The sequence below is a fragment of the Podarcis melisellensis genome (assembly GCF_964234715.1).
Source record: "Podarcis melisellensis genome assembly, chromosome: 7".
In the NCBI taxonomy this organism is placed as follows: domain Eukaryota; kingdom Metazoa; phylum Chordata; class Lepidosauria; order Squamata; family Lacertidae; genus Podarcis; species Podarcis melisellensis.
Genome location: NC_138539.1, coordinates 86,812,776 through 86,827,025, shown reverse-complemented (window position 1 = coordinate 86,827,025; position 14,250 = coordinate 86,812,776). Strand labels below are relative to the sequence as shown.

General features: G+C 44.4%; 1 protein-coding gene and 1 pseudogene across 2 annotated transcripts; both read left to right on the top strand.

Moving 5' to 3' along the window:
• The first annotated feature begins 271 nt into the window (after positions 1–271).
• Positions 272–2,889, top strand: LOC309373511 (protocadherin beta-16 pseudogene; annotated as a pseudogene). Its single transcript has one exon. The product of its transcript is annotated as a protocadherin beta-16 pseudogene (transcript).
• Positions 2,890–6,405: 3,516 nt separating this feature from the next.
• Positions 6,406–13,113, top strand: LOC309374834 (uncharacterized protein). The gene is made up of 2 exons (XM_081920007.1): positions 6,406–9,139; positions 10,663–13,113. The coding sequence occupies exons 1-2, from the start codon at positions 6,683–6,685 to the stop codon at positions 13,096–13,098; spliced, it is 4,893 nt and encodes a 1,630-aa protein (XP_081776133.1). The 5' UTR covers positions 6,406–6,682; the 3' UTR covers positions 13,099–13,113.
• The last annotated feature ends 1,137 nt before the right edge of the window (positions 13,114–14,250 follow it).

Below are 14,250 nucleotides of genomic sequence, written 5' to 3'. Positions count from 1 at the left end.
GACTCCCATACACAACAGTGTTCAAGAACTATAGAAAGTAAATGCATTGTTTTGTGATACCTGCATTCATTCATATGGAAAAGAGGCATCTTCCTAGTAATAAAACAGTCTTTTATGAACAGGGAAACTGTGAATATGAACCTTTCCTGTTGAGTATAATGTGCACTGCATTCAGTGTTATTTACTGAATCTTAGTGGCTTTTCTATGCTTAGCCACACGGTGGTAGTACAGGCAAAGACATGAACTGGAATTCAGAATTTTGTGAAGGAACTCACAGGAAGCCATGAGCAAAAAGGTGGCTGGAACAAAGGAGGGGTGGCTTTCATATGCGATAAAGAGATAACATAAGGCACAGCAAAGCCATCAACACTGCAGCATCAAATTCATTTTTGCAGCAGCAGAGATTATCATTGGAAGACTGTCAGAAACTTCATCTTTTGGCCAGAGATTCTTGAGCCATGGAAGACAGCTACAGAAAGGAACAAGGTCTGTATTTTTTGCTTTTTCTTTGCCTTCCTGGAGCACTGAGTATTTCACTTCACTATTCTGTGCCTGAAGAAAAGAAAAGGGGGTCTTTGGTGGCTAATGTGCTGGAGGATTTGAAACTGGGAAAAGGGGAGCTCTCTGTTCGCAGAGCCCAGCTGGTTTCTAAGAACACTAAGCAATATTTTCATATGGATACCCAGGCTGGGAATTTGTTGATAAATGATAAAATAGACCGAGAAACATTATGTGGCCAGACTGATCCTTGCTTATTACACACTGAAATTGTGTTGCAAAATCCCTTAAAGATCTTCAGTATTGAAATCAAGATAGAAGATGTGAATGATAATGTCCCCAAATTCTCTAAAAAGGCATTTGATCTGGAAATTCCTGAAAATGTCTCTCCAAATACACATTTCCCCTTGGACTCTGCCCAAGATGAGGACCTAGGGATAAATAACATCCAAAACTACACACTCAGCCCCAATGAACATTTCCGGCTTGATGTTAAAAGTGAAGAGGATGGAAACAAGTATGTGGATCTCGTCCTGGAGAAGCCACTGGACAGGGAGAAGGAGCCACACTTTGGACTGACTCTCACAGCTGTGGATGGAGGGAAGCCACAGAGAACAGGCACAGTTCAAATAAATATTGATGTTCTTGACATCAATGACAATTCCCCACAGTTTACTCATTCCGAATATAAAGTAAGGTTAAAAGAAAACAGTCCACAGGGAACTCTGGTCTCCAAATTGGAAGCTACAGATTTGGATTTTGGTTCAAATGCACAGATCATCTACTCATTCTACAGAGTGCCTGAAGAAATATATGATTTGTTCCACCTAAATGAAATCACAGGGGAAATCACCCTTTCTGGTCAGCTTGATTATGAAACAGAAACCAGCTATAGCATGAGCATCAGAGCAACAGATGGAGGGGGTCTTTTGGGACACTGCAAGGTCCTGGTAGAGATTGAGGATGTGAATGACAATGTCCCTGAAGTGTCCATCATATCCATCACTAGTTTTTTGGCAGAGGATTCTCCCCTGGAGACACTTGTGGCTCTCTTCACTGTAACAGATCAGGACTCCGGAGACAATGGCAGAACCGTGTGCTCTGTTGAAGTAAACCTTCCTTTTATGTTAAAACTCACTATGAATAACTATTACCAGCTTGTGGTCCAAAGTCCCTTGGACAGAGAGAAGGTCTCAGCGTATAATATCACCATGACAGCCGTTGACCAGGGCTCTCCCAGGCTCACTTCAACAAGAGTTATTAATGTTCAGATCTCAGATGTCAATGACAACCCTCCAGTATTTGAAAAGTCTTCATGTGAAATGCAGATACGGGAAAACAATATTCCAGGACTGCTCATTGGCTCAGTCCGTGCTGCTGATCTGGACACCGAGAAGAATGCCAAGGTCACCTACTCCCTTTTGCCTGGGAAGGTCCCTGATGGCCTTGTGGCCTCTTGCATCTCAGTCAACTCTGAAAGCGGAAATCTGTATGCCCTCCGATCTCTGGATTACGAGCAGATCAAAGATTTCAAAGTGACGGTGAGGGCTACAGATGGAGGGTCTCCTCCCCTCAGCTCAGAAGTTACTGTCCGAGTCGTAATCCTAGACGAAAACGACAACGCTCCCTTCTTCCTCTACCCTCTTCAGAACAGCACATCCCCCTGCAATGAGCTGGTCCCCAAGTCGGTGGAGGCCGGCTACCTGGTCACCAAGGTGGTGGCTGTGGATGGAGATTCTGGCCAGAACTCGTGGCTTTCCTATGAGCTGCTGAAGGCCACAGACCCTGGTCTTTTCAGCATAGGAGCCCAGAATGGGGAAGTGAGAACCAGGAGAGCCCTGAGCGAGCGAGACACCAGCAAGCAGAGACTCCTGATAGTGGTCAGGGACAACGGGCTCCCTCCCCAGAGCAGCACTGCCATGCTCCATGTCCTTCCCGTGGGTGGCTTTTCGGATCCTTATATGAAGGCTGTGGAGATCAGTAAAGAGGAACAGGAAGAAGATGGGAGCTTGACCTTGTATTTGGTGATCTGCCTGGCTGCAGTCTCCTTTGTGTTCCTCGTTTGCATTGTTTCCTTTGCTGCCATCAAGATCTGCAGGAGGGATCCCAGGGAAAGTTTTATCGCTGCCCCTCCTCACTTCCCACCAGCCAGACCCGACATCCCAGAGAACTGTGGCGATTCTCAGAGCGGGTCTCTTTCCAGGAGTTACCACTACGATGTGTGCTTAACCGGTGGGTCCTTGAGCAGCGACTTCAGGTTCCTCAGGCCCCTCATTCCTGTTTTTTCTGTGGGGGAGCCAAACCTCAATGTGAACCAGACCCCTCCGTCTGCTTCCCAAGATATTGCTGACCAGGCGGGGAAAGAAGAATCAGGGAAACAGGTGAAATAATTTCCAAATACACCAGTTAGTCACTTCGACATTGATAATTCTTTTTGCTTGGTAATTAGGCATATCAGATGTTCTTGTGTTGCTTTTGAAATTTATTGACAATATATTTTACATTTTAGAGCATGCGTCAGTTTAAAAACGATCTGTTTATTTCAAGTTCATGTGAGACTTTTCCCCCTCATTTCCCTCTGTCCCTCTTGATGTTTCCTCTGTCCTCCTCTCTTCTTCCACCCTTCCATTTCTCAGGCAGGCCACCTCTTCCAAGCCCATTGTTGAGTTCAGATTCCTTCCTTCAGCCCTCCTGCTATTTAGGTCCTCTGCCTTTGGACTTTCTGTATATTAAAACTCACTCAGAACATCATAGCCACTGCAGATACACCAATGTGTCCCAGAATATACCTCCAAGGTGTGGACGACATACCTTTAGCTGCAGCTGCTGAAGTACCTGTACACGGGAGTCATGATTAGAGCAGGCTTCCCAGTTATATACATGGCATTATTTAGAGGGACTTCTTGCTGGTGGCACCCCACCTGTGGAATTGCCTTCCAAGGGAGGATCACTGAGTACCCTTTTCAGGGTTAGATTACCTTTTTATTTATCTGGGCCTTTTAAACCATCAGCATTTTGAGCAAACAAATCTGGGCCCTCATAGTTTTCTGTTTTATAATTTGAACTGTTAATATGTTAAGGGCAGGTAGGCTGACTTGTAATCTGCCATTATTATAAACAATGTGGGAGAGGGAAACATAAGCAATAGAAGTCTGTATTTTAATGAATCAAACCATTGGTCCAGGTATCTTTTCAGACCTACTTGAGGATGCCAGGGTTTGAACCAGGCATGCTTTGTATGCAGAGCAGTTTTTTTTAAACCACTGAACAACATGCTCTTTGATGTAAGAATCAGGTTCTGCAGTTTATAGTTGCAAAATGGTGCAACAGACTGAATTGAAACCTGGCTTTGTAAAGAAGTACCTTTGAGGATGGTCCATACCAAACCTAGGCTAGAATGAGCTGGTTGTGTAATGAGGGACTTTGGTGGCAAATTGGCAGGTGCTCTGCATTTTCTTAAATGTACGTCAATGGGGGGCTTTTCCTGGAAAGGTTTCTCTTTTGGATTGTATCTTTTGCCAAATGCTTTGCTGACTTAGGTCAACAGGAAAGTCTAGTATGTGTTTTAATGGTAGTGAAAGATATTCATAGTCTTTATTTAATATTTTTTTTTGGCCAAGAGGATGTCCTCACCCTGAAAAAGATGGAGGAGACTGTTGTGCAGTTTGCAAGTGAGTTTCAGTTGAAGACACTGAGAGAGTGTGGCTGAGTGAGGGACAGAAAAGCGAAGGGGAAGGAGATGAAAAAGTGCTATATGTTCATAGCTGTGGCAACTTAGTCAAGGCTGATTTGGCTGAATCACATCCCACCATTATAATGAGAAATGAGGCGTGGAGGCATTAAGTTCTATGGCTTATACTTTGAAACTTGGCAACATATGTTTTGTATAGTGCCTTCCTGCAAGTGCAGGACATGATTAGACATGGCTAAGATTGTGCTGTAAGATCTACTGAACAGAACACTCAGCCATGCACAGACCCTGTAACCAGACTGATGTAAGATCAAGCACATCAGAAGTCTTTACCATTGCTTGGAAGAGACTCTTGCTGTTCCCTGCATTCTCCACACCCCCAGCACAAATTAAAGAAGCAACTAGGTCCTATCCCCTGAGCCAACAAGCATGTGCTAGAGAACCCAGAAGTGGGGAAGAGGGTTGGTGGCAACTACATAAGTATGTCTAGGCAGCATCTTTGGACCACAGCATATGATGATGACTAGGGCTGCAATCCTAACCCCACTTACCTAGGAAAAAGCACCATTCAATTGAATAGTACTTTCCTCTGATTAGACTTGGTTAGGATGGTGTTGTAAAACACCCCAGAAATACCAGGTGTCTAAAAGAGATAGAAAAAGATTCTGCTGGTCACAACAACCACCTGAGACTTAAGCAGTATTGTCTCCTGTTGTATTCCCAACCTGCAAAAATGCTGTCATACATCATAAATCAATTCCACGGGTGCATGTTGGGTTGTTCAGGATGGAACTGAAGTTTGTTCTATTCCTACATGATTCTTTAAATGATATTTCATTGGAACAAATGTCATGTCCTATAAACAACTTCCACACCACATGATGGATCACGAAGTATTTAGAAACTTGTCTTTCATTGTGTTCTACAAGATCTGTATTATCTTAGGTTATGAAATTTATACATAAAGTATAAATATCAACATAAACATCTGTATTAAGTATATGCATTATGGCCACTGTCCTACTATATTTCTACCCATGGCTGATCGGAGTGCCGTGTGTTGACTGAACTGTGTGTGTGCAGATATGCCAGGTGTCACAAGGTGGGAGACCCAACTGACTGGGGATAAGATCTGACACAGAGGTTCCTCTCTGGGACCAGCTATAGAGAACGTTCAGCTGGAAAAGAGGGGACTAGAGAAAGAATGTCCCATGGGGAAGGGAAGCAAGAGAGAGAAAGAATAGCGTGTTTGTGTGGGGGCACTGAACTGTTTTACTAATCTGTACAACATTTTATACTAGGCTCCTACTTGTATATATCAGATTAGGAAGAAGGAACCCAGTTAAATGAGTAGTAAGTAACAGTGACTCTTCCTCACATGCCCATGTTTACAGATGAATGTGAACTTTATATTGAAATGCACATATTCATCTTCTGTGTGGAAGTGAAAGGACTGAATGGCCAGGGAAACCTTAATAATACAGAATGCTAGCATGTCTGGAAGAGCGTGTGTGTGGCGTATACTTTAGAGAAAGAGGGGGGGTTGCCTGTAGGACATGACGTTCATTCTAATGAAATGCCCTTTGAAGTATATTCATCAGTCAGTCATCATGGCTGGGAACTCTTCTTCATTCCAAGCCTCTCTTTCCCCGCAGATAGACTGTTTTTATTTATTTATTTTTACAGTAATAATGGAAAAGTTGTTCGATGTGGTCTACATAGTTCTCCTGCTTCCCATTTTATCCTCCAAGCAGCCCTGTGGGGTAGGTTAGGTGTGATGGGTGTGTGTGTTGGGGAGGTTTCAGCAGCCTAAGAAATATAAAACATGACATAATAATTTTGGGAGCAGGAAGAAGGTTCCAAGGATTGTATTCAACTAAGTGGAACTCAAAGAGACCAGTGGATGTAAAAAAAAAAAAAAAGATCATGCGCATTGATTTAATTGCGTGTACACTGTGAATGACTTAGCTGGACACAAATCGTACAGCCCATATTGTTTCTGCAGGAACTCATGGAAGCAAATGTAGGGTGATAATACTATAATTTCTCACCAAATTGTCATCATCATCAAAAGGAGAAAAATATATGTCTTACTGTATTTCATATCTCAGGTTCTAAAGATGCTAGAAATTCTTAAAAAGAAAGAAAGCTGGGAATATGGGGTTTATGTTCCATTGGGGTGGCAGCTCTCTTGCCTCTCCACATGGATGCTCTTATTCTGGAAAATCTTTTGGTTTTCGTAACGCCATAACATCATTCAAACACAAGGTGGTGGTATTGCACAAGATAAAAGAAGGAAATTGGGGAGCAGCAGTTGCTCACCTCAAGAGCTGAAGCCATTAGACAAAGGAATCAGCACAGGAAAAACAGCAGATTCCTATTGCAAGCCAGTCTTCAGAAATTTCAGTAGGAATAAGCAGGAATAAGCAGTGTCACATTCAAAAGATAAATACAGTTAAGAAGACACACACCTTGGAATAGACAAGAGGACAATGCCTTGCATTTCAGGAGGAGAGGCTGGGAGAATGGAAATGCACCTCAAAATCAGGCAAGTTTGGTCTTTTTCCCTGTATCTCTGTGCATGCATAGCAATGTGTGAGTCCTTCCGCTATTCAGTGCCAGAAGAGGAGAAAAGGGGGTCTCTGGTAGCGAATGTGCTAAAAGATTTGAGAGTGGATGCAAAGGAGCTGTCTGCTCGGAGAGCCCGGCTGGTTTCTAAGAGCTCCAAGCAGTATTTCCAGCTGGATCCTCATTCTGGGGATGTGACAGTAAAGGACAAAATAGATCGGGAGTCCCTGTGTGGTCAGAATGAACCTTGTGTTCTACTGTCTGAAATTGTGCTGGAAGAGCCGTGGCAGTTACACAGAATAGAAGTTCAGATAGAGGACGTGAATGATAATTCCCCCAAATTCTCTAAAAATCAATTTATTTTTGAAATACCTGAGCAGACTCCTGTGGATATCAGATTCCCTTTGGAAAGTGCAGAAGATCCAGACAAAGGAGAAAATGCTGTTCAGAACTACACCCTTAGTCCTAATGAACATTTTAGGCTGGATGTACAAAGTCACAGTGATGGTAGCAAATATGCAGAACTGGTGTTAGAGAAACCGCTAGACCGTGAGGAGAATCCACAGATTTCCCTTATTCTGTCAGCAGTTGATGGAGGAATCCCCAAAAGAACTGGAACAGCACAAATAATTATTAATGTTCTGGATGCTAATGATAATTTGCCTCAGTTTCCACAACCTGAGTACAAAGTGAAGCTAATGGAAAATAGCCCATTGGATACGCTGGTCACCAAAGTTGAAGCCACTGACAGGGATCTTGGTTCCTATGCACAAATCACTTATTCATTCAGCCAAGTGCCAGAAAATGTCGTCAGATCATTCAAGTTAAACAAATATTCCGGGGAGCTTACTACTGCAGGAACAATTGATTATGAAGAAAATACAAATTATAAGATCAACATAAGAGCTACAGATGGAGGAGGCCTTTCTGCTTACTGCAAAGTCATTGTAGAGATTGAGGATGAGAACGACAATGCTCCAGAGATTACTATCACATCCATCACCAGTCCCTTACCTGAGGACTCCCCCCCAGACACAGTGGTGGCCCTCTTCAGTGTCACAGATGTGGACTCTGGAGACAGTGGCAGAACTGCCTGCACCACTGAAGTCAACCTGCCATTTGTGCTCAAACCCACCGAGAACAACTATTACCAGCTGGTGACCCAACAACCACTGGACAGAGAACAAGCCTCTGAGTATAACATCACCATCACAGCCACAGACAGAGGCTCTCCCAGACTCACTTCCACAATAATACTTCATGTTCAAATCTCAGATGTGAACGACAACCCTCCAGTGTTTGAAAAGCCATTCTATGAAATGCAGTTAAGAGAAAACAATATTCCTGGTCTTCTGATCAATTCTGTCCATGCTGTTGATCTGGACACAGCGCAGAATGCCAAAGTGACCTACTCGCTTTTGCCTGGGAAGGTCAATGATGGCCCCACATCCTCTTACATCTCCATCAACTCTGAAACGGGGAACCTGTATGCCATCCGGTCTCTGGATTATGAGGAAGTAAAAGATTTCCATGTGACAGTGAGGGCCGTGGATTCAGGTTCCCCTCCACTGAGCTCAGAAGTTCCCATCCGCGTTCAGGTCGTGGATGAAAATGACAATGCCCCCTTCATCCTCTACCCTCTCCAGAATGGCACTTCCCCCTTGAATGACCTGGTTCCCCGAGGGGCAGAGACTGGCTACCTGGTCACCAAGGTGGTGGCTGTGGACAGGGATTCTGCGCAGAACTCTTGGCTTTCCTACCAGCTGCTGAAGGCCACAGAGCCGGGTCTGTTCACGGTGGGGGCCCAGAATGGAGAAGTGACCACCCTGAGGCCGGTCAGCAACCGAGACAGCTTCAAGCAGAATCTGATTGTGGTGGTCCGAGACAACGGCCATCCTCCCCAGTCCACCTCTGCCACGCTCAGAATCCTTCTAGTGGACGGCTTCTCTGACCCTTATCTGAAAAGTGTGGCTCTCCCAAAGGAGGAAACCGTGGAGGAGGAAGACTCCAGCCTGACGATGTATTTGATCATCTGCTTGGCTGCCATCTCAAGCATCTTTCTCATTTCCGTAGTGGCGTTTGTTGTAATCAAGTTGCAGAAACGTGAAAAGTTCATAGGAACCTACAACTCTGGGGCCAATTTCCCGGTGGGACCTGATTCCCAGGAGAACTCTGCGGATTCTGGTGCTGGATCTCTATCTCAGGCTTACAACTATGAGGTGTGCTTAGCTGGTGGGTCTCTGAACAGCGAGTTCCGGTTTCTCAGGCCCCTGTTTCCTGTTTTCTCTGTGGAGCCTCCTAACACTCAGGTGAATCCAAGGAGTTCCAATGATTCTGAGGGAGTCCACAGTCCTGCAGGTGAAAGTCAAAACATTCTCCAGGTGAGTGCAGCATTTGAATCCTTTCAGTATGGTTTAATTTCATTTTCTCTCTCTAGTTTGGTCCCCTTGTATCTGTGAGGTCGTAGCCTGAATTCAGCTGAGTGCAGAAAATATGAATGCGGGTTTGAAATTCTACTTTTAAAATTCTGTTCAGTTTACCTGTGACCTTGTATTTTGATATTGTTGTTTCTGTCCTTGCATAGAGGAATATATACTTTTACATTAATATTTTTGTGGTTTGATGTGCTATAGAATAACTTCATAACCTCTTTAAACTCTCTGTATGGGAGGGGGGTGTCACTCAAAAGCTGAGATACAGATTGCTTTCAGATGACCAGTTTATTACTTTTTTAAAAAAGAAATAAAGTGATACAATGAAAAAAAGAGGGGAATGAGGAAAAAGAAGAACAATGCTGTGTATAAGGAAAAAAATAGAAAAAATCAATGTAATGCACTCCCATATTGTAATCTATAAAGGTAAAGGTAAAGGTACCCCTGCCCGTACGGGCCAGTCTTGACAGACTCTGGGGTTGTGCGCCCATCTCACTTAAGAGGCCAGGGGCCAGCGCTGTCCGGAGACACTTCCGGGTCACATGGCCAGTGTGACATCGCTGCTCTGGTGAGCCAGAGCTGCACACGGAAACGCCGTTTACCTTCCCGCTGGTAAGCGGTCCCTATTTATCTACTTGCACCCGGAGGTGCTTTCGAACTGCTAGGTTGGCAGGCGCTGGGACTGAGCAGCAGGAGCGCACCCCGCAGCAGGGATTCGAACCGCCGACCTTTCGATCAGCAAGTCCTAGGCGCTGAGGCTTTAACCCACAGCGCCACCTGTGTCCCTATTGTAATCTATACATACATATTAATAGCCAGCTACATTCTCTGTGTGCAGGCCATATGGCATCAAGCAATAGTTATCCTACACTTTCCAAGGTATTTTCATGTCTTTTTCCTCACTGCAAACTGTTTGATTGAGGGCCAGGGAGGGAGATTGTTCCACAAGAGCAACATATGTGCTGTGCATCTTGAATTTCTGCGTATTAGATTGAATCCCATGCACAACAGTGTTCAAGAACTATAGAAAGTAATGCATTGTTTTGTGATACCTGCATTCATTCATATGGAAAAGAGGCATCTTCCTAGTAATAAAACAGATGTTTATGAACAGAGAAACAGTGAATCTGAACTTTTCCTGTCCAGTATAATGTGCACTGCATTCAGTGTTATTTACTGAATCTTAGTGGCTTTTCTTTGCTCAGCCACACGGTGGTAGTACAGGCAAAGACATGAACTGGAATTCAGAATTTTGTGAAGGAACTCACAGGAAGCCATGAGCAAAAAGGTGGCTGGAACAAAGGACGGGTGACTTTCCTATGCGATAAAGAGATTACATACAGCACAGCAAAGCCATCAACACGGCAGCATCAAATTCATTTCCACAGCAGCAGAGATTATCATTGGAAGACTGTCAGAAACTTCATCTTTTGGCCAGAGATTCTTGAGCCATGGGAGACTGCTACATAAAGGAACAAGGTCTGTATTTTTTGCTTTTTCTTTGCCTTCCTGGAGCACTGAGTATTTCACTTCACTATTCTGTGCCTGAAGAAAAGAAAAGGGGGTCTTTGGTGGCTAATGTGCTGGAGGATTTGAAACTGGGAACAGGGGAGCTCTCTGCTCGCAGAGCCCAGCTGGTTTCTAAGAACACTAAGCAATATTTTCATCTTGATACCATTACTGGGAATTTGTTGATAAATGATAAAATAGACCGAGAAACATTATGTGGCCAGACTGATCCTTGCTTATTACAGTCTGAAATTGTGTTACAAAACCCTTTAAAGATCTACAGCATTGAAATCAAGATAGAAGATGTGAATGATAATGTCCCCAAATTCTCTAAAAAGGCATTTGATCTGGAAATTCCTGAGAATGTCCCTCCAAATACTAATTTCCCCTTGGAATCTGCCCGAGATGAGGACCTGGGAATGAATAACATCCAAAATTACACTCTCAGTCCCAATGAACATTTCATGCTTAGCATGGAGAGCAACAAAAATGGAAGGAAATATGTGGATCTTGTCCTGGAGAAGCCACTGGACAGGGAGAAGGAGCCACACTTTGGACTGACTCTCACAGCTGTGGATGGAGGGGAGCCACGCAGAACAGGCACAGTTCAAATAAATATTGATGTTCTTGACAATAATGATAATTCCCCACAGTTTACACATTCAGAATACAAAGCTAAGTTACAAGAAAACAGCCCACGGGGTACTCTGGTCTTCAAAGTGGAAGCTACAGATTTGGATTTTGGCTCAAATGCTCAGATAACGTATTCATTCAACCGGGTACCAGAAGAAATATATGATCTGTTTCACCTAAATGAAATCACTGGGGAAATCACCCTTTCTGGTCAGCTTGATTATGAAAAAGAAACCAGCTATGACATGAGCATCAGAGCAACAGATGGAGGGGGTCTTTCAGGTCACTGCAAGGTCCTGGTAGATGTTGAAGACATGAATGATAATGTCCCTGAAGTGTCCATCATATCCATCACTAGTCCTTTGGCAGAGGATTCTCCCCTGGAGACACTTGTGGCTCTCTTCAGTGTCACAGACCGAGACTCAGGAGACAATGGCAGAACCATGTGCTCTGTAGAAGTAAACCTTCCTTTTATGTTAAAACTCACTATGAATAACTATTACCAGCTTGTGGTCCAAAATCCCTTGGACAGAGAGAAGGTCTCAGATTATAATGTCACCATCACAGCCGTTGACCAGGGCTCCCCCAGGCTCACTTCAACAAGAGTTATTAATGTTCAGATCTCAGACGTCAATGACAACCCTCCAGTATTTGAAAAGTCTTCATGTGAAATGCAGATACGGGAAAACAATATTCCAGGACTGCTCATTGGCTCAGTCCGTGCTGCTGATCTGGACACCGAGAAGAATGCCAAGGTCACCTACTCCCTTTTGCCTGGGAAGGTCCCTGATGGCCTTGTGGCCTCTTACATCTCAGTCAACTCTGAAAGCGGAAATCTGTATGCCCTCCGATCTCTGGATTATGAGCAGATCAAAGATTTCAAAGTGGCGGTGAGGGCTACAGATGGAGGGTCTCCTCCCCTCAGCTCAGAAGTTACTGTCCGAGTCGTAATCCTAGACGAAAACGACAACGCTCCCTTCTTCCTCTACCCTCTTCAGAACAGCACATCCCCCTGCAATGAGCTGGTCCCCAAGTCGGTGGAGGCCGGCTACCTGGTCACCAAGGTGGTGGCTGTGGATGGAGATTCTGGCCAGAACTCGTGGCTTTCCTATGAGCTGCTGAAGGCCACAGACCCTGGTCTTTTCAGCATAGGAGCCCAGAATGGGGAAGTGAGAACCAGGAGAGCCCTGAGCGAGCGAGACACCAGCAAGCAGAGACTCCTGATAGTGGTCAGGGACAACGGGCTCCCTCCCCAGAGCAGCACTGCCATGCTCCATGTCCTTCCCGTGGGTGGCTTTTCGGATCCTTATATGAAGGCTGTGGAGGTCAGTAAAGAGGAGCACGAAGAAGATGGGAGCTTGACCTTGTACTTGGTGATCTGCCTGGCTGCAGTCTCCTTTGTGTTCCTCGTTTGCATTGTTTCCTTTGCTGCCATCAAGATCTGCAGGAGGGATCCCAGGGAAAGTTTTATCGCTGCCCCTCCTCACTTCCCCCCTGCCAGACCCGACATCCCAGAGAACTGTGGCGATTCTCAGAGCGGGTCTCTTTCCAGGAGTTACCACTACGATGTGTGCTTAACCGGGGGGTCCTTGAGCAGCGAGTTCAGGTTCCTCAGGCCCCTCATTCCTGTTTTTTCTGTGGGGGACCCAAACCTCAATGTGAACCAGACCCCTCCTTCTGCTTCCCAAGATATTCCTAATCTGGTGGAAGAAAAAGAATCAGAGAAAAAGGTGAGGGATTATGCCAGTGAGGTAACTTGTGATTAATAATGCCATTTTACTTGGTTATTAATAACATCAGATGTTCTTCTTCCGTTGTTCTTTGTTGATAAGATATACAGTGACCAGAGAGACAGGGCTTCAGTTTTTAAATTTATTTCAAATCCATGTCACAATTGCTTCCGCTTACTCTACATCCTATTCTTCTTCTATTCCTTTGTTACCTTATTGTTGAGTCTTCTCTGTATCAAACGTAGCTCAAAATGCTATGTACTAATCACAGTTGCTGCATATACAGCTGTGTGTACTAGTATATACCCCTAAGGTGTCTATGACAGCTTAAAACCCAGTTACATGCACACAGGGGCCCTTTATGAGATGGACCTCCTGGTTATAGAAATTGTTAGTTGGTTGTTAGTTGGTAGTTGCACCCCATTTGCAGAGTGGCCTCCCAAGGGAGACTTGCCCAGAACCATCTTTCTTGCCTTTTTGGTGCTGGATTAAGAGCTTTTTATTGACCCAGACTTTTAAAACAGTTTTCATTTCAAACAAACTAAATCTGGACTCTCATTGTGTTCTGTTTTGCCATTTGAACTGCTAATATGTTAAGGGTTGGTTGGCTGGGTCACATGGTGTCATTATAATAATTAATTGGGGCAGTGGGATGACAATAAGAATTAGCAGAGTGACCTGCCTTCTACTGATGCAGACCAGTTGTGACTATTGCAGTATTGTCTACACTGACTGGCAGCTGCTCCCCAGGATTTCAGACAGGGATCTCGGCCGACCTACCTAAGGATGCAAGGGAATGAACCTGGGACTAACTGCAAAGCTGATGGTCTAGCACTGAGCCATGGCTCTCTGATGTGAGGAGCAGGTCCTACAGTGTTTAGTTAGAAAATGGCCTTACAGAAACTTGGAAGTGAAGGAAATATATGTCTGAGGAAAGTCCATGCTAAATTTGGGATAGATAGGATAAGAAATGGCTCATATTTAAGAAATTAGCTCTTTGACAAGGAACTTGAATGACGTGATGACAGGTGCTGTGCGTTTTTCTTCCATAGACTTTGCTGGGACCCACACTCCCCAGAATATTTCTATGTTAGTACTGTATCGTGCTTAATAGCAGAATAACATATTTGTAGTTATTAAAATGCATTGTTATGGCCAATGTTAGTCAGTGGGATTTAATAAGGGTGT

Bases quoted from the DNA above. Each gene is read 5' to 3' on its own strand.
- LOC309374834 (XM_081920007.1), top strand. From the start codon at position 6,683: ATGCCTTGCATTTCAGGAGGAGAGGCTGGGAGAATGGAAATGCACCTC. The intron at 9,140-10,662 runs GTGAGTGCAGCA...TGCTACATAAAG, and splicing joins AAAGTCAAAACATTCTCCAG to GAACAAGGTCTGTATTTTTT.